This window comes from Rhamphochromis longiceps, linkage group LG7 (genome assembly GCF_057381845.1).
Source record: "Rhamphochromis longiceps isolate RC_006_pf linkage group LG7, R_longiceps_female_GT1.1, whole genome shotgun sequence".
In the NCBI taxonomy this organism is placed as follows: Eukaryota; Metazoa; Chordata; class Actinopteri; order Cichliformes; family Cichlidae; genus Rhamphochromis; species Rhamphochromis longiceps.
The window spans coordinates 50,199,583-50,218,664 of record NC_140563.1 but is presented as its reverse complement, the minus strand read 5'-3'; the positions used below and the strand labels follow the sequence as shown (position 1 = coordinate 50,218,664).

At 40.2% G+C, this 19,082-nt stretch overlaps 1 protein-coding gene across 1 annotated transcript in view; it reads left to right on the top strand.

Annotated features, from left to right (window-relative positions):
* Positions 1–19,082, top strand: part of hcn1 (hyperpolarization activated cyclic nucleotide-gated potassium channel 1) — a 71,986-nt gene that overhangs the window by 21,456 nt on the left and 31,448 nt on the right. Inside the window, exon 3 of the mRNA XM_085414099.1 lies at positions 11,355–11,516. Coding sequence (XP_085270225.1) covers positions 11,355–11,516 — 162 coding nt within the window. The remainder of the gene's footprint in view (positions 1–11,354; positions 11,517–19,082) is intronic.

The following is a 19,082-nucleotide window of genomic DNA, read 5'->3' as shown; positions in this document are numbered from 1 at the left end:
GTTGAAAAACACACATGTTAGCTCCATTTTCTTGGTTTGCAATTAATGTATAGGTTTGTATTTTTACTGGAATACTGTAACAGAGGCGCAAGTGATCGGTGTAAGGAATACAGTAGAATACTTTGAGTACTGGTTGGTAGTGTTGTAGCTGTGCATGTAGGAAGTATCTTGGTGACATATCCAGGGTCACAGTGAAAGACGAGATGCCTGGTACGTAATGCTATAGTCACACACTGGAAAACAGTGGTTGGAGACGGTGCTATGACCAAGTGTGACCGCGTGCAATCAACTTGTGCTTCTTGTGGTTGTTTCAAACATGGGGACCAAGAAGTGATCACAAAACGGAAAAGTTATGACAAATCAGACTATAAGGCAAAAAGAAAGTGCAGCTTTATGGTTTCATGGACAAAAGAATTTCTGTGGCTGCAATATGACGAGCTAAATAACCAGGGGTGCACATAAGTGGTCCGCAGGTGCGCATTCGCTGTCAAAATAAAAAACGCGCACAAGATAAGAAGTTAATATTATATAATTATACAATGTTATACTTTAATGTATAATATTGTAAAGGAAACAAAACATCAATCAAAAAATTGCTCTCTTTTTTATTCGGGCTACTTAAATTTATTTTGGGCTACCAAAAACTGAAGAGTCCCTGCCCGAAGGGCTACCAGGGATTTTGAAATTTTGCGAGCCCTGAGATATATATATATTTTTTATTACTTTTTTGTTTCAGCAACATATATACACACACATATATATATATATATACTAGGGGTGCAACGATACACAAAATTCACGGTTCGGTTCGATACTTTGGTGTCACGGTTCGATATTTTTTCGATACAAAAAAAATGTTCATGCCTTTTTAATTTGTCATTTATTAAAATTATAAATATATATTTTAACTCAAAAGTACAGTTTTTAAATTTAATGTTGCTGAAACAACAAAGTAATAAAAAAAATCTATCTGATCGAGAAATCACTCATCTTTGGAAAAGAGAGTTTATTACAGAGAAATGGCTCTTTCCAAAATAAAGCTATACTATCCGCTTCTTCTGGGCTATATTCTCAGCAGCATATTAAACATATCAGGTCCCCATAAGGAGAATCATGTGCTAACAGCTGTCTAAATGACTCTGGTAAAGTTTGTAGCATGCCTGCTTGTTGTTTTTGTCTGCTTCCACTTGTCTTTGCCCATCGGTGATTTTGGAGTAAATGTGCAGTCATATTCATTGTGTTCCCACTAGTGCTGTCAGCGTTAATCTCGTTGAAATGACGTTAACGCCACAACACGGCAAGTTAACGAGCCCCGTGCATGGGGCTGGACCGCCAACACGTTAACGAGCTAACTGCGCTAACACACTAGTTCCCACCAATGTAATTGAGCATTGCGTGGCACATCCAACATACTGTTTTACTTTAGTCCATGACGTGCTTACCTTCAGGGTCATACGTCACATGAAAACCAAAATAGTTCCAAACGCCAGATCTGAATGAGGGTGGGGGAGGTTCAATTTGCCATGTTGCAAGGAGCTTAGCTTCTGTCTGGCTAGCTTGCCCTGCGCTCAGTGAATCTGCGTTCGACTACTCCGCCTAGGCTGCACTGTCGAGCGCAGATCCACTGAGCGCTCAACACAGACAGCATCGTCAGAAGGAAAGTTGATAAAATAAATTAAAAATTTGTATTGTTCGATACATATACGTACTGAACCGAAAGCACTGTATCGAACGGTTCAATATCAATACGAGTATCGTTGCACCCCTAATATATATATATATATACACACACACACTGATATTGCAAGTGTTGCATCGGCAAGAGGAAGAGTGTCATTAGCTGCAGTTGTTTGGGTTTTTTACGATCCACTCGACTGCAAAAATGTTCATTTTATTTGATGCTCTTTTGAGAATTTTCTCCAGAAACAAAAGTAACAAAAAGAAAAATTCCTGTTCTGTGATCTAAGCCTTCATGACTAAAAATCAAACAAAACCTGAACCATCAAAGGTTCAGCTTGAAAAATAAGTGGTTGATTGACAAAATGGTTTGAGAATATTTGTCCTTATCAACCAACTTATTGAATAATTGACCAATCACTATAAACCTGTTTGTTATTGACTGATTCTGCATGAGGAGCGTAACGATCCCTTGATTGTTTAAAGGCAAGCACCGACACTCATTGCAGACATCCTGTAATGATGCTTTGTGTGCAAATTAATTGATTACTAACTACTGAGGCATTAGGGTTTCACTTCCCAAGAGCTAATGTTGCGGTGGATCAACTTAGCGAAGCACCCTTCATCCATCTGTCATGATGATGTGCTCATGTGCTGAAATCCAGCTGTTTATGTGAATCTAAGCACATACATGGAGGAACCACTATGGCGGTAAACAAATCCATGGCTACAGTATGGACAGGACTATATGTAGCATGTCAGCTGTAGTCATGCAGTCAAGAGATATGTGGAACTAGTTAGTATGATGCTGCTCCACTGCTAGTCAGATGAGTAATTATAACATCAGACTGCCCTCAAGGGTGTATGCATTCACTCTTCCATTTCCTGATTTCCTCTTTTATGTTTTTCTCTTCCTAAAACAATCATCCTGAAAAGACACACACTGTTAATGCCATCATATTTTTTTTAACCAAGCTTCAGCTGCAACTTTGATTATGATGATTAAAAAGAAATATATAAAAATCAGTCTAAAATTGCATCACCAGGCAATCTCCACCCCTCCATCCCCAAGTGTATCGGGACGGGTGTGACCTCGATGCACACTGTGATACCGTCCATCTTGCTGATATTTACATGAGCACAGCGGGTCACCCTGTGCAATCCAGTCAAATCCCTCCTGCTCTCACATGAGCACTAATCTTCCCTGACTACCTTCTTAGTACAACCACAACTCAGACTACAGCACTCTCTCTGTCTCTCTTTCACTGCGCTGCTGTGACATTTGCACAAAGGAAAAACTTGCAGTCCTCTTTCTTTCTTTCTTTTTCAGTCTAGCCTTTATTAATGCAGATCTACGGAGATGCTCAGATTGTCTTGACTAAATTAGATTTTTTCTTAAAAGTCTGATCTGTCAATTCAGATATTTCTATTTTCACTGCTTTCAGGAACTATATTTGACTGCACAATCATTTTGTAGTTTCTCCTTTAAAAAAAGTTTATTTTTTCTGAAGCAATAAAACAATTTAATAAAATTAAGCCCGCCCACGTTCTTGTATAACAGTGTTAAAAAAACCATAAATGAATCGCAGTAAACCCTACTTTATGCTGTGCACATACATACAGAGGATATGAGGTTTAAATGCTCCTCTACTGAGCTTCTTCTTTCATTGCTGCATTGTGCGCTTTCATTTCTGGAGAGTTGCTCCTTGGGATAATTTGAATGAGAAAAAGTCCTGGTCAATGTCAAAACAGATTAATACTATGTCAGCATTAGTATTTTCTTCTTTTATTTCTGGCCTGGGATTGTTGTGTGAAAGATGCACGCTTCTCTGTCAGCTCATTGTCCGCTCACAGCTCGTTTTTCTTTTTCTTTTTTCCTTCTTCCCTCCCTCAGCCTTACTTCGTAATGATGATTCCTATAATGATGCAGTGAAACTGTCAACAGACTTGCATAACCGAACAGATGACGTTAAAAATGGGTCATGTGGGAAAACGGTTATTCTTGAGGGCACTAAGATGTTTTGGACAATATGTCCACACATGCCTCTTTCACTTCCCAGCAATTTTCTCATTGCACCGAGTGCACTGAGTTATAAATGCACTGGTGCTGCTGTCCGAGCTAAGTACTGCTTGTGTTTGTGTACATGATTTATTAGACCTGAGCTGATGTTATTTTGTTACCACTGCTCAGGTTACAGGTACAAATCAATAGAACATTCATCCATAAATACATTTACTTGTTGTCCTAATGCACCATACCTGTCCTGCGCAGAGCAGGCTAATATAAGCCCTGCAGGAAATTTCTAGAAGAATGCGCATGCATTAACTGCATACGTGAATCCCTACAGACTCTGGGACTGATGTCTGTATAATTACAGTAAAAAAAAGGCTTAGCACACAGAGTGGATCACCAATGCTGTCCACGCAGAGAAGATCATAAATTTGATCCCTGCGGGTCTGTGAGCTTCTGCCCCGGAGGACGCTGCCTCTGCCAATGCATCTGTGAATGGTAGAGCGCAGATTAAGGCAGAACAGAAGTGTTAAGGTTATCACGCTCACACGACCAAAATAGACGCAGAGCGGGTGAGACAGCGGGCAAAGTAGCTCGGCTTGCGGTGAAGTGTGATGTGCTTAGTGGAAGAACAAGAGAATAATGCTGACGGACACAGAAACGCTGGAAAGCAGAGCAGATGATCAGCAGCGTTCCCGTGAGGAAGATCTCCTTGGACTGAAAGATGTGATCGACAAGTTCCGAGGGGAAGAGTTGTCTAGTTAAATGTGTCCACTGATTGGCTGGTAGTTAAGCTGCGAGGTGAGGAAGAGGATCAGGATCTTCTGCGATATCACACATCCAGTTTGAGCCCTTCGCTTTCACACATTCACTGGTGATATTTGAGGCACGTTAGCAGTTGTATTTGATGCTCAGAAATTTGCATCTGCTGAGGTCATGAGGGTACATTCAAGCATTGGTAGATGAAATATGTTGCAGAAATCATATCAGAGTGGGTGCACAGGAATAAAAAGAGAACATTTGTGATTCCAGAAGAGGAAAAAATATCAGTGGCCTGTTCAAATTGGAGACAATTCTGATTCACGGTGTCACTGTTTTAGCTGCAAACGTCTGCGTGTGCAGTTATTACTGCAGTTCTGCTCTAAAATCATACAGTTCAATATGATTCTTGAGACTTGTTTTTATGTGAAACACTTCGGCTTCTCTAAGTGTGTCAGGGCCTGTGTGGGATGAGTCCGTATGGTGAAAATATTTTGTTTTCATAACAACTAAATCGATATCTGGAAGAGTAACTGAGGCTGTGATTTTTTTTTAATAATCTTTTGTCTATTGTCTTTACTGATAGCTTAGAGATGAACTGCATGCATCAGTTGGAAATAACAACTACTTAAACAACCTACCAGGTTATTTGGTGAATTTCTATTTAATGCTACTTTTTACCTTGAACAGTTTATATAAATTTTACTGATGATGCTGCTATTTTTTTAGTTTTAAATGCATGCATGAGAGCCTGCGATGAAGAAGCAATGATGGTTTAGGGGGTCCTTTACTATATTAATAGATCATCGCTTGTTTTCTGCCTGTGTTAAGATCCTATTGATCACTATGTGGCTCTTAATTAAGTCTCTGTCTCCTAATTACTGCTGGGCCTCATTACCTAAATGTTCCTCTGCATTGAGATTCAGAGCTTTTTATGCAGCCTATGTACTTGCACGCATGATTTGGCAAGAACCAAGTTACAAGCACAACATTGCTAGAAAGGCTTTTCCTCTCCTCTTACACAGTATCCCAGTCTGTATGATAAGCAGATCTGCTGACTGATTAGCGTCCCAGCACATACAGTATGTTGCCTGAAGCTCTGAAATAATGCCAGCTCTGTTTATATTTATTTATTGCTGAACTATACTTACACCAATGTGATTACACATTGCACATTTCAGTGATGGGATTTATGATTACTTCCAGCAGGCTGCTTTTCTTTCAGAAAGAGACAGACCGGCATTGAAATGTTTTTTTGCCATAGAAAATATAGAATGTTGCTCATTTAGCCTTACATGCTGTTGCCTTTTTTTAAGTAGACCAAGTACAGCGGGCAAAAGCTTTTTAGCCTTCAGAGGAGGAAAGGCAGTAAAAGAAAACAGGAAACTTGCAAATTCCCAGTGAATTCTCATTACGTCCCGGTATGATTTTTTAGAATCCAAGTTCAACTGTAATTTCGTGATTAAGCAAAACCAAAAGAGAGCCAGCAGGAGATTTACAAGATGATGCTAAGCAGGAGAATTCCAGATTTTCCTGGAAGCAGTTTTGTTATCCTTCAATCTAATAGCCAGTGGTGGATTTAATCTCCTCAAATTAGTCCCATGCTAATCCTCGCTAACCTCAAACAGAGGTCACTCATGTCCAATTTGAAGATGCATAAAGAACAGTTTGTAATTGCGTGTTTCAGGCCCACAGCTTGATGCTTGGTGATGAGTAATTCTCTTGCATGCTCTCTTCTCTGTGCATAGGATTCAAAATGTCTGCCTACAGTGCATACATCCACCAGACAGCTCGCAGTTGTATAAGCAAAAACTCTTCGTGCCATACCTTGTGGGCAACATTGATTTGAATTTTAATCCCTGCAGTATTATGTATCAGCATGCTGCTTTACATAAAAATATACCTGCAAAGTTTCAAAATGTTCTCTGCTCTAACAACCCATCAAAAGGATGCGGAAAGACCAAGTGCATGAGCGACCTACTGGCTTGACAGAGCTAGCGTGTGACTTTCTATCACTATCATATCAAATCTTGGCTGTTTTTCTCCAATGTATTACAGGATTATGCTGACCTATGCCCTAATTCCCAGTCAAATTTGAGCTTGATGCATTTAATTCCAAGCCTATATTTTGCCAAAGCCAAACAAGAGCATTGGATATGCTTTTGGCTCTGTGTCAGCTCTACCTTTCCTGTGCACGAGGTTTATGAAAACGTTATAGTTGCTCAAAATGAACTCGGATCTGTCATATGACAGATTTGAGTCTAAATTTGGTTTCAAATGTTTATCTCAGAGCGATTCACTGCCACCGAACTGCAAAAACTATGGAAGCCCGTTTCCGCCACTAAAAAAAAAAAAAAGTTAGTATCCATAACTCGAAATTTCGAGTTATTTTCTCGAAATTTCGAGTTACTTTTCTCAAAATTTCGAGTTAGCTCTGCCAATCAAAAATATACGTGAATGAGGTCGCTTTCTTGTTACACGGAAGCATATGGCGCAGGACCGCGCACTCAAAAACGGATCCCAACAAATTAAAGTATGTTTGCTGATAGTAACACCATGTGATTCAGCTAATAACACAGGGATTTCATCATTTGTGAAGCCAGGCTGAAAACACTCAGCAATCTGTGCATTCACGACTGGATGTAATACCGGTAGCTTAGCTGTAGCATTTGTAGCTGAGGGCTTCAGCTTCCGGGTAACATGGAAATGACGTCATTCACGTAGATTACTGATTGGCAGCGCGAACTCGAAATTTCGAGTTGCTTTTCTCAAAATTTTGAGTTAATATGTCGAAATTTCGAGAAAATAACTCGAAATTTTGAGTTATGGATCCTTTTTTTTTTTAGTGGCAGAAACGGGCTTCCATAAAAAACTGTCTTAAACCACAGAATAAACTTTATATTAATGTTGCTATTGGAGCAACATTTTTCAAACATTTTACATTCAGTTACATTTTATTTATATAGTGCCAAATCAGAACTTTAGATTGTAAGGTAAAGACCCTACAATAATGGAGGGAAAACATGAACAATCAGAGGACACCTTATGAGCAGCCACTTGGCGGAAGTGGGAAAAAAACCCCTCTCTTTTAACAGGAAAAAACCTCTAGCAGGGCAAGACACAAACAAAATAGAAATAAATGGCCAGTACTGAAAACAAACCTACACTATAGGCTTCGAGTCTTTGTGAAAACAGACTTATCTCTTAAATGGCAGACACTGAGCCTTGAGCTAACAATATGTAACCACTCTGCACTGGCTGATTTATCAAAATTAAGAAGAAATTTAGACTTTTTAAATGCTGGTCTGACAAAAGTTGAAGCATTTTTAAAGAGTTTAGTAAAAGGATCAATTTGCTTCTTGCCACAATGATAAACGATTGCATAGTACATTTTATAACTCGTGCCATACAGTAAAGTCCTCAGCAGTAGTCACTTTTTTATTTATTTGACCAGCTGTTCAGCTGTTGTCAGAACTCTGTTGCTTTTATTTTTAGATCTGGATTGATTTCCCTTACAGTAAACGTTGAACAGAACACAGGCATATATTAATCATTCCTCTCCATCAGCGGGATGCTCAGACACACTGCTGACTGCACGAAACAGAACGTTGCTGATGGGTGATCGAGTAGGTGCATATTAGCAAATTGAAGCGCATGGTTCTTAGTTGTGACACATATCCTGAGCAAGGGGCCGGCTGTGTGCTACATGAAAGCTTTGCAAGTTGTGTGTTTTCTTTGTCTGCTTGAGTCAAACAGATGTAAATTCGGACCTACACTCTCCGCATTCCTTCCTTTGCCCAATTTGATACAATTCATGTTTTCTTAGAAGCCTTACAGTGAGATAAAACAACAGATTACCACAAAAAAAAGAAAGAAAGAGGCTGTCCAACACAGTTAATTCTCAAAAGAGAAGTTGGATGATCGAGTATGTGCAAATGCTTTCTTTTAATTATGAGAAACACTCTGTAAAGGCAATATGGAGACATTGTGTTTGTATTAGCAGAGTGCGCTTCAGTGAACCATCTCACACAGTTCAAATTTATCCTTACTGTCATGATTCGTTGTGTGGCAGGCAGGAGAAGGACCCAAGATGCAGACTCACAGACACGGGGATAAACTTAAAGATCACAGTTTTAATGCTGGCTTAAAGGTGAAACACAAAACAGTACTGAACTAAACTGGAAAAACTAAACATGAGATGTACCAGGAACCACGGGGAGAATAACACACAACATGAGGGAGAACGCGACGCCGAACAGAGGAAGACGCAGACAGAAATACACAGAGGGTTAACGAGGAAAGTGGGAACACACGGGGAACACAGCTGACACAGATAACCATAACGAGACAGGGCGGGGTGAACATAACACTGACGGGAGACGGGCAGAGTCAAACAGGAAGTACACAGAGGTTCAGACAGGAGGAGAGAGCACGGGGAGAACACAAACATAACAGGCTGGGGAAAACATGGAATAAAACACGAAAGGGGACAAGGGCTCATGAATACATAGAGGGGCACACAGGGGGTGAGAGTCACAAAGGGAAAGCACACAGGGAACAACATAACAGGGCAACTCAGGAAACAGAACCTAAACAGGGAACTAAATACAAAAATACAAGAGAACTAAGAATACTGGGCCAACACGGCCCAGGACCATGACACTTACATATCTGCACATCACAGTGAAGGTTATCCTTTGTAATCTGGTGACCTGACCAGCGATCTACACCTGCAGCCTCTTCTTTAAAACCCTATTTGAAAAAAACAAAACAAAAAAACCCCACTCCTGCCTTGTGGCTACCTCCTGCTGCTTGCAGGCTTTTCAAAGTGATGCCGCTGCAATGCAAACCCAAATAAACTCCACATTGTGTTAATGAGCATCTACATCATTTCCTCTCTAGCCTCTCTGACTCAGCGTGACCCAAAGGTCACAGAGGCTTCCCAGCAAAGTGAGACTGTCCCTGGGAATTTGTGAGACCTCCCTGTAACCCTCACGCGTCATAGAAATGTACCCAAAAAACTTCATCCTTATTTTTCACTCTTTTGCTTATGTATTAACTGAAAAAAGAAAGTGGAGACAGAGTGATCAGCCTTTTCCTATTTCTGCCTATGAGTCATTTGCAATTCAAACAGGGCCCACTACTTCCTGTTTTCTAGTCTTGTTGCAATCCTTCAGGAGCATGCACCTCCAGAAATAGATACCTTTATCACTTCACGGCTACCTTATGCTCTGTCGCTTTCCTTATTATGTCATCAGGCTATATGTAAATATGCATGCGCACATAACAGAGGGAGAGCGAATTCTGCTAAAATAAGAGTACAGATATAGGCAGCAGAAGAGACACTGGGTGCACTGAGACAGCCGTCCTGTAAGCTAGTGGCTAATTTTAGCCTTTCATGGCAGTGCACTATATCTCCCCATGGATGAGTTGAACCATAGAGGGATCTGAGCACCAGCTCAGCCTCTTGTTCTCTCCTCTGTTCTATGTGCGGACACTGTCCTTTATTCAGAAAGGTTACAGGGCAGTCACAATAGACCGGGGTGGAGAGAGGAAGATTAAAAGAGCCTCTAAAACACCTGGGGTTTGGTGGTGGTGGGGGTTTAACAGATGATTTTGCATACAAATGGCAAAACTGGTTCATATCAGCACAGCCTGAAGTCCATGCTCTTGCAGATCTTATTTGGGCTTATTTGGAACTAAATTATATGCAGTAGTAGTAGTGTTTTTGTTAGTGTTTAGGTGCACACAAGGACAGAAAAAGACCATAAATGACCAAGGTTTTAGATATAGAGATAAAGATACTGGTGTGTGTTGTACATATATGTTTACTTACCTGAAAATCCTTGATTTCTTGTATTATATACAAATGTAAACATTTGTCAGTAAAAGGAAACCCCCGAAACAAAAAGTTCATCAGTTCTCATTTAAAAAACAAGCGAAGCGACTATATGTATAATAGGTAGAACAGGTAATGTATGGGGAATGGAAAGACATGAACTTAAAATAGATGGTAATTACCTGAAATGTCTCAATTCAACAAACTGGCGAATGGGGCAGGTTTATTATGCAAAACGAACCAGGGGGCTGGCGGGAGGAGAGATTGAGCTTCGGTGTGAGGAAGATTATGGAATAACTAACCTGGAAATAAGTAATGGGTTTCTGATGCTAATGAGAAACTCTGAATTAAAGCCACAGCCAACCAGGCGTGAGTCAATTCTCTTCGGCCAGATCCGACGTAAATGAAACCGCTTTGCGCCGCAGACATGCTTACTCACCCCGCTGATGACTTTCTATTCTGAAACTTTCGGGCTCTGATTAAACAGCCACACCAGCACCGACACCTTTTCCAGCTCACAGCATTGAAACACACTTACGGGCTAATTATTCCAGAAGTTTGCACTTCCCCTCATCATTCACTTCACTTGCTCTGTGCTACCTACTCTAGCTCTATGTGTCTCCTCTATTGGTCAGGTTATTTTTTTTGGAAAGCAGCCGTGTTCAGTTATGAGCAGCTCAACATCTGTGAGTGCAGAGATACATGCGCACACACGCGTGCAGGCACACACAGACGCTGAGGCACCCAAACACTTTGGAGGACAGACAGGCACACTGTGCCCTCAGCTTCAAAGGTGACTTTGTACTTTTGTGAGCGTTTTAAGTGTTTTTAATCTTTTTTTTTATCTTTTTGTGTCCCTGAAATACCAGTGCATCCAACGTTTGAGACTCTTACAGATCTAAATCTGGGCCGCTGTGTCTGTGTTGCTTACTGAAGTTTATATTTCTTCATAATGCCGTGCTTGCATTTGGCTTACGAATGTCAGAATTTGAATAAATGCTTTCGCACAACCAAGCAGATGCTGATGAGGTCTCTATCTCTCCTTTCTTCTGTCTTTCTCTTTGGCAGATTTTCCATATGACCTATGACCTGGCTAGTGCAGTGGTAAGAATATTTAATTTGATAGGTATGATGCTGCTTCTGTGTCACTGGGATGGCTGTCTGCAGTATCTGGTGCCTCTGCTCCAAGACTTCCCCCCTGACTGCTGGGTGTCCCTAAACGGTATGGTTGTAAGTATTACACACTCTTCTCTTTTGTTTGTTATTTTTGGATTTTTACTGTATAAAAGCTGTACAGCAGACTCGCTTTTTAACACCTGCCACATGTCAAGCCTATGGAAACAATCTCATTCCTATACAGCAGTTTTCTAAATCTTATTTTTTAATCAAAACCATAAATGAACAGATGTGATCAGATGTAGCCAGCTAACAATTTAAAAGTGCAGGGGTTTGTTGAAAGGGCCTTTTCTCGTAGCACTGAAATGTGTCCACCTTGTTTTCCCCCGTTAAAATACACTTGCTACATCATGCTAATACCACACCTGTACATGGCCCACAAAAATAGATAGCACTCTGTTTTATTATGTATGTAAACAACATGAGGACAGAGACACAAATATATTTTTGCAGATTTTTGTAGCACAGCTCTAGTTAGTCCTAAAATTACATTAGATTGTAACAGAGAGAGATTATAGAAATAAAGCAAAACATTGTTAAAAAAATGGGCAGCAAAGCGAAACATTAGTCTTTTTTGACAGTGATTTGGCCTCTTTGGTATTTCTTTAAATTACCACCCATAGACTTTATAAACAGTCATGTGAAAAATAAAGTTTTCACAGTCCTGTGAAAACCTCAGCACACCTTTACTGCTTCACTAGGTAAGTAAACTCCACAGGCCTCAGTTAGCATGGTAAAAGTTGCCAGGAGGAAGCTTCTTGTCTCTAAAAAGAACACGGCAGTATGGCTTAGGTTTGCAAAGCTTCATCTTATCAAGACAAGGTGAAAGATGTTTGATAATGCACAGCGCCATATTTGTTGTAAAGCCAAACACAGCACATCAGCTCAAACACCTCATACCAATTGTCAGGCACGGTGCTGAAAGGGTGATGGTTTGGGCTTGTTTTGCAGCTACAGGACCTGGGTATCCTCCAGTCACTGAGTTGACTGTGAAGTCCTTTGTATACCAAAAGTATTCTAGAGTCAGATGTGATGCCATCTGTCCATGCAAAGCACCAACTACAACAGAATGGCTGAAAAAGAAAGGATTCAAGGTATTGCAATAGCTTGAAGTCTAGACTTCAAGCTATTGCAATACCTTGAATAAGGTGTTTTTTTTAAGTCCACCCTTAAAACTCACCTGTTTAAAATTGCTTATGTTTAAACCTCTGCATGCTTTTAACTTTTATCTGTTACTCTTATTATTGTGTATATTGTGTATTTGTTGTACAGTGTCCTTGGGTGCTCTGAAAGGTGCTATTTTTAAATGAAATGTATTATTATTAGTAGTAGTAGTAGTATTATTAATCGTCAGCTGGTGGTCTTTTCACAATGTCTGGTCATGTTATAGTTCCAAAATAGGTTCAAAGTGAAAGTTGCAGCAGTGGCATCTGTCACCTCAACATCATTGTTAGCCCTCCTAGTAATAGAAAGTTTCTCTTTGAGAATTAATATAACTATTATCCTATCACAATAACACAAAATATCTCATCTTAAGTGTCACTCAAACCCGCTTCCTCTTCCTTTTAAGTCTTTCTTATTAAGACCTATCCTACCCAGCTATTCAGCTTCAGATGAAAAGACGAGAATTTCTGTATTTGTCAGACTAATATCAGAGATAGGACAGGGACACTATATGTCATTGTAAGAGTCCTATGTGTTAAGATTACCATCCCACATATGAAATAGAAATTGGATGTACAAAACAGTAAATAACTAAAAAAGGTTGCTGTTTTTTTGTTTGTTTGCTTTTTAAATATCCCCAGTAATACTTGTCTCTGTATGTGGAAAATACTTTGTGTTCACTAACACGTGTTAAACATATTAGTTGTCATTGTTAAAAAACAAACGAATAAAAAAAGACACATGTATTTCATTTCTTCTTTGCAACGATCTGATCTGTATTTCTCACAGTCTGGTTATTGCCGTCATACTGCAACCAGTTTAAACCAGGGACAGGGAATACAGCAAGCATGGTTGCTGTATTTGTTTATGTTGCATAAACAAATACATGCAAACCTCAATGAACTGAAACAACGTCATTAAGGAGCATGGGCCAAATATCCTCCACAGCGATGCGAGAGACTAACAAAGCCATACGGAAACAATCACTTCAAGTTATTGCTGCACTTCAAGTGATTTTCGCAGCAATGAAAGCTTTCCTTTTCACGACTGTAAAAATGTAGCATAATGTTACACGTTACTTTGTGTATTACTGTTTTTTGTATTACTGATTGTGACTGTAAATGTAACAGTAGAGTGAGTGGTGATTGTGGAGTGTCTTGCGGCCCTAGGTGAAAATTCACAATATACACGCTGACGTAATCTTTCTAGTTACGTGTATCAGTGTATGAAAAATGTAAGCCAGTGTGTCCCCTGTGTACAGTAGAAAGCTGGACAACTGGACAGTGTCAACACAGCTTATGTTTGATTTCTTTGGGGACTGTCCCCTCGTTTGGACTTTTTCTGTATCTTTCATCTTCCCTCTTCTCCTCTTGAGTTGAGGTCAAGCGGACTGTGCTTGCCCGTTTTGGACTGATGTGAGCGCGTGCAGACCTCCTGGGTAATGCTGATTGTAAATACTCCCCCGCGGAGCTCTTTTGCCGTCTCCTCTCCCTCTTTCTGTGACAAACATTTCTGTGCTGCACGAGCGCACGAACTGTTTAGAGGCATCATACCGGAGGTGCAAATGTCAGCTTTTATAAACGTCACAGCTCTCATCTTTACTTGGAGGCAACGAGTTGCCCAAGTGCGTTTGATACCAGCTAGCATGTGTTATTCATCCAAACAGACATTATCCATCTCTGTTCGCACCAAAGGAATTTGCACTGATGTAATTTCCCACAGAACTGTCACAATTCATCCTTGTTAATGGTAACTACGGGCGAACATCTCCTCAGTAACCCAGATTCTTAAACTTCCTTTTAAACAGCAACACTCTGGGTTCATAATTACTTGTCGCTGTAAAACTTAATGATAAACATCTCCTTGCATGCACGCTGCGTGTTGCTGATCTTACTGAGAATAAAGCTGGTACATCCTCCTTCTATGCAAATCAATATCAAAGGGAGATGGTGTACAAGCCTAATTTGGTGCCCCCCGTGTGGCTATAGCTGCAGCCTGCAAAAATTGCCTCTAAAACAAATAAGGCATAAATCAGTGCTAGAAGCCTGTGGGTGAGCTGTTATGACACGAAACCCTTTCTCCAAGCTGTATTCACTTGTATGTAGCTAAAACATTGCAAAGATGGCTTTGTATGTTTGTTTTACACTTTCTCTGATGGGTTAGCTACTTGCTGGTGAATTGACACATCCTAAACTCTCTCAGGCAGCTTTCTTGATATTTCTTCAGGAATAGATATCCAGGCTTCTTGAAGCTCTTCTTTGGATATTAACTACCTTTTTGTTCTGTTCTCTGTTATGATGATCCCACACTGCTTCAGTAATGTCTGAGCTCTAGGGAGACCAATCCATCTTGTGTTTTCCCATCCTGATATGCTTTTATACTGTATCAGCACCGTGTTTGGGATCATTGTCTTTCTATAAATGAAGCCACTGTCAATCAGATGCTTTATGCATGATATTGCAAACAAGCTCAAAATCTGATGGTACTTTTCTGCATTAATTCCATCGCTTCCATCAGATCTCCAACACCACTGTTGTACCTCTCTCCTGACCTCCTCTTGCAGTCAGTCTCAGATGGCTTAACAAACAGAACAAATGGAAAAATCGCTTTAAAATGGCCATGCACAAATACTCAGGGAAAAAGCAGTTTTGGAGACAATAGGTCTCCAAAGCGTGGAGACCTATTGTCGAAGAGCACTTTTAAAGAAACAAATTATAAAGAAATAAAGGGGTCGTCTGAATTCTGCACAGTGCTGTATATTATTTACAAATATTCATACAAATTTGCAAATCTAGTTTGGGTCATCAAATATGTATTTGTCTGTAAGTAATGAGGGCAATTTTTATCCCGCTGAGCCGCTTACAGCTGAACCAAATTCATCTTGCCCTTTAAAAAAACATTAAGGAGCATATGAGTTCATCAGTGAGTGCCAGTATTATGTTTGCTTTTACATTTAACCAAAAGCAGGTGTCCTACACATGATAATTGTTACTCTTTGTCAAATTTCTAAACGACAAGGCTAAGAATGCTGAAATCTTAGAAGAGAAGGCTATGCACACTCCAATGACAGAAAGCCACAAAGAACGTGAAACTGTGGAAGTATATTTGGATTTAAGTTCAAAATTCATAATTTTCTGGATAGCTTTAAGATTTTTTTCTTCTCTGTTTTATGAGGGGGCGATCCTAAAAATAACTCACAAAGAAAACCACGAGGTATTTTAGAGGTAAAATCTGTTTAAGCCAGTGGTACTGTAGATATCTGCACATGAGCATAGTGTTACTGATGGTGATGTGGCAGAATGGGCAATTTGCAGAATCTCTTCCCTGTGGATCTGTGCAGAAGTGCAAGCCTGTGCACTGACTGCTGTCTGGCAAATCCAAAGTGATAAGGCCAGCTCGCATATGGGATTCCTCTTCTCACACCATCGCAATGCATTAGCATTCACAAGTTGAAAATCAGGATAAGGTATCTTTTCCTCCGTTTGCTGTGTTTGCTGCAGGTATAAATAAACAATACAGTTAAACGTTGTCATCAAGAGGTTTGTCTTTGTCTCTGTCCAAAAAAGGAGAGCTTTAAAGCCATATATTGCATCATATTTTTTTCTGTTGTTGGCTCCGTGCTTTCAGTCTCCAGCTGTGAGTAGAAGAGTGAGGGCAGCAAGGGCTGCAGATACTGCTGAGTGGTGCTGTGCACAGTCTAGGCCTGTTATCTTCCTGACTAATGGTCTGAGAGTAGCTTCTTACTCTTTAGAGGCTGCATTTACTTAATCACCAAACAAGATAATGCTGCTGTCACTATGTTGGCTCATGTTGGAAGGTGGTGGGCTGTGGTATTGGATAGGCTGTTGTACAGCTTAAAGATGCATGTGGTGGAGCATTTGTGAGTGTATGTGTGTGCCTACTGTTCCTGGCCAAGCTCATATCAAGAGAGAGACAGCAGTAGCCCTGCTGAGGGCTCCTGTCTCAGAGAGAGCTAGAGGCCAAAAGACAGGTGGATATACTGTAGGTAGACACAAGGGGGAAAAGGGAAAAAAGGACAGAAACGCCTGGCTAACCATGCACAACTGCCCTTCAGTATCAGTCACCCTTCCTGGCTCCTTTTATCCATGGACCACCCACTTCATTTCCTTCCATTTCTTCTCAATCTCCCTGAATGAGTCACTTTCAAAAGGCGGGCTCAGTCCTGAATTTATGAATTAATCAGATGTGTCACCCTCTTCCCTTCTTTCACATCACACTTCCCCTCAACATACACATTGGGCTTATGGAAGGAAAATGCAAGACTGCTTCAGTCCCTATGCGAACAGCTTGTTTTTGGATTCTTTTTTTGGCTCTCGTTGGTAATCATTTTTTGTTAGCTGAAAGAATTGTGTGCTATTTGTCAACTGATACAGTAGGATGGTTTAATCAAGCTTGTGTGAGGGTATTTGGACCACAGCTGCTGAGCTTTCAGAGGCTGTTGTGGGATCTTAAAAAATAAAGTTCTGTTGTGAGGAGAGCCTTGTGAGAAGACAAAGAAAAATCACCGTACCTCATTCATCGTAAAGATTGGGTGGAAAATCGCAAAAGCAAACATTTATAAATTGGAACTATCTTGATAATTGGTTAATAGTTCCCAGTTTAAGCAAGAATGCCAAATATTGCCAAGTTTCAGATATCCAAAGGCTTTTTTGTCTGTAACCTCTGAGAAGACTTCTGCCACGAAAATGTTAAAAAAGAAAGAAGAAAAGAAATGGCACGTGTACCACTGCCAGTCAGTAAAGTTGCACTTTAGATCCATGATTGTCCAGAATTGATCTTTGACCTATTAGATATAATAATCTGCTGCCTCTTCTTTCAGCTGCTGCCTCTAGGGGTCGCCACAGCAGACCCTCTCAGCTTATCACTTCATAATTTCATACTATTTGACTGTTATATACAATATGGTCATGATTAGCATTTGAATTGTGGCTTCACGGTTAAAAACATGTTTTTTTTCTTGCCACAGTGACCTTGACCCTTGACTACCACATATCTGATTGGTTGAGCTGAAGTTAAAGTTTGCCAAAATGCCAAAATATGAGGAAATTCCCTCAAACCTTTGAAGTGATTGTGCGTTTACAAGAAAGGAGCAAACAGAGTTACACACAGATGAATCTGAAGATATGTCTCGGGCCACATTACTGGTGCCAGTGCATAAAAAAACTTCTGTAGAGAGATGAAGTCCATTAGTACTGCTACAGGTGATGAACATAAAAGCTCACGAGACAATGACAACGCACACAGTGAGATACATCACTGGGCGCGCTTTTTTTGGTGTCGATGCAGGCCTGCACATCCCTTTACTCTGTCATCTGTGTTTAAAGGCCGCCGTGCCTTCTGTGCGCTCCCAGGGAGAACAGCTTGCAGTTTGATTATGCAATTGAAAAATGAATATTGCGCATTGCTTCTTTTTTTTTTGCCATTCAAGGACTGTTTGTTGGGTTTAGGGAGTTAATCAGTGATTAAATTAATCAGTTGAGGCAAATTTGCTCATTCACTTATTTTCTCTGCAGACACGCACAGGCGCAAACAAAAAAAATAAAATGTTAAATAAAACTAAAACATATTTACAGGGCAACCAGATCTTGCTACACACTCTATTGAGTATAATTTGTGCTGCAGTGAAACTAAGTATCAGTGCAAATCTTTGGGAGTCCAGATGAAAAATAAGTTTAATTGCTGTCATTTGTCCTCGGACTGTTCTCTTTTTTTGCAAAATTGTGTTCTTTGCAGCAAGGCATTACATCCTGTTAGTCTCATAGTTTGTCAGTATCAACAACAACCAAAGCCTCTGGGTCGCACTGAACACAAGGATAATGGTGAATCATCAGCCGCCTTCCTGGTCACGTAGCCGGTTTCATCTTGAGAGAGAGGACTGCTGATTCTGTGACTAATTAATTAAAATGCAAGCAAGTGGTTAAAATGCACGAGCGTGCTGTCAAAACAACGAGCACAGTTAAATTATAGATACTTTGAAGTTGCTGGTGCTTAAACAATAGTGCGGAATTGGGATCGCTTTAATGTGTGTGGTAATGAAGTCTGAACCTGCGCTGCTGTTCTTACGGGGCTGCTGAAAGATGAATATGCAGTGTCTGATGTGTTTTCCTGCTAAAAAACAGAGCTTAATTATATTTAGAATAATGTTAGAGGAAATGAATACATTTGTTGTGTTGGCAAAATCTATATCAAGGGGGCTGTACATTGTGAACTATAGGAAAGCAACTAGAAACTGCTTTTTCTGCACTGAGAGTGAAATGACTCACTCTTCCCAAAGGAAGGCTGTACAGAACCAGCCCTGGAGATTTCTAGTTCTCATCACTCTTTATGCATTAGATAAAAGTGTGCATGTATCTGTCCTTTTGTGACCAACCTAATCAGACAAAAAAATGGGTGCTGAGCATGAGTGCCTGCTGTAATCATAGCGCACTGCCCCAG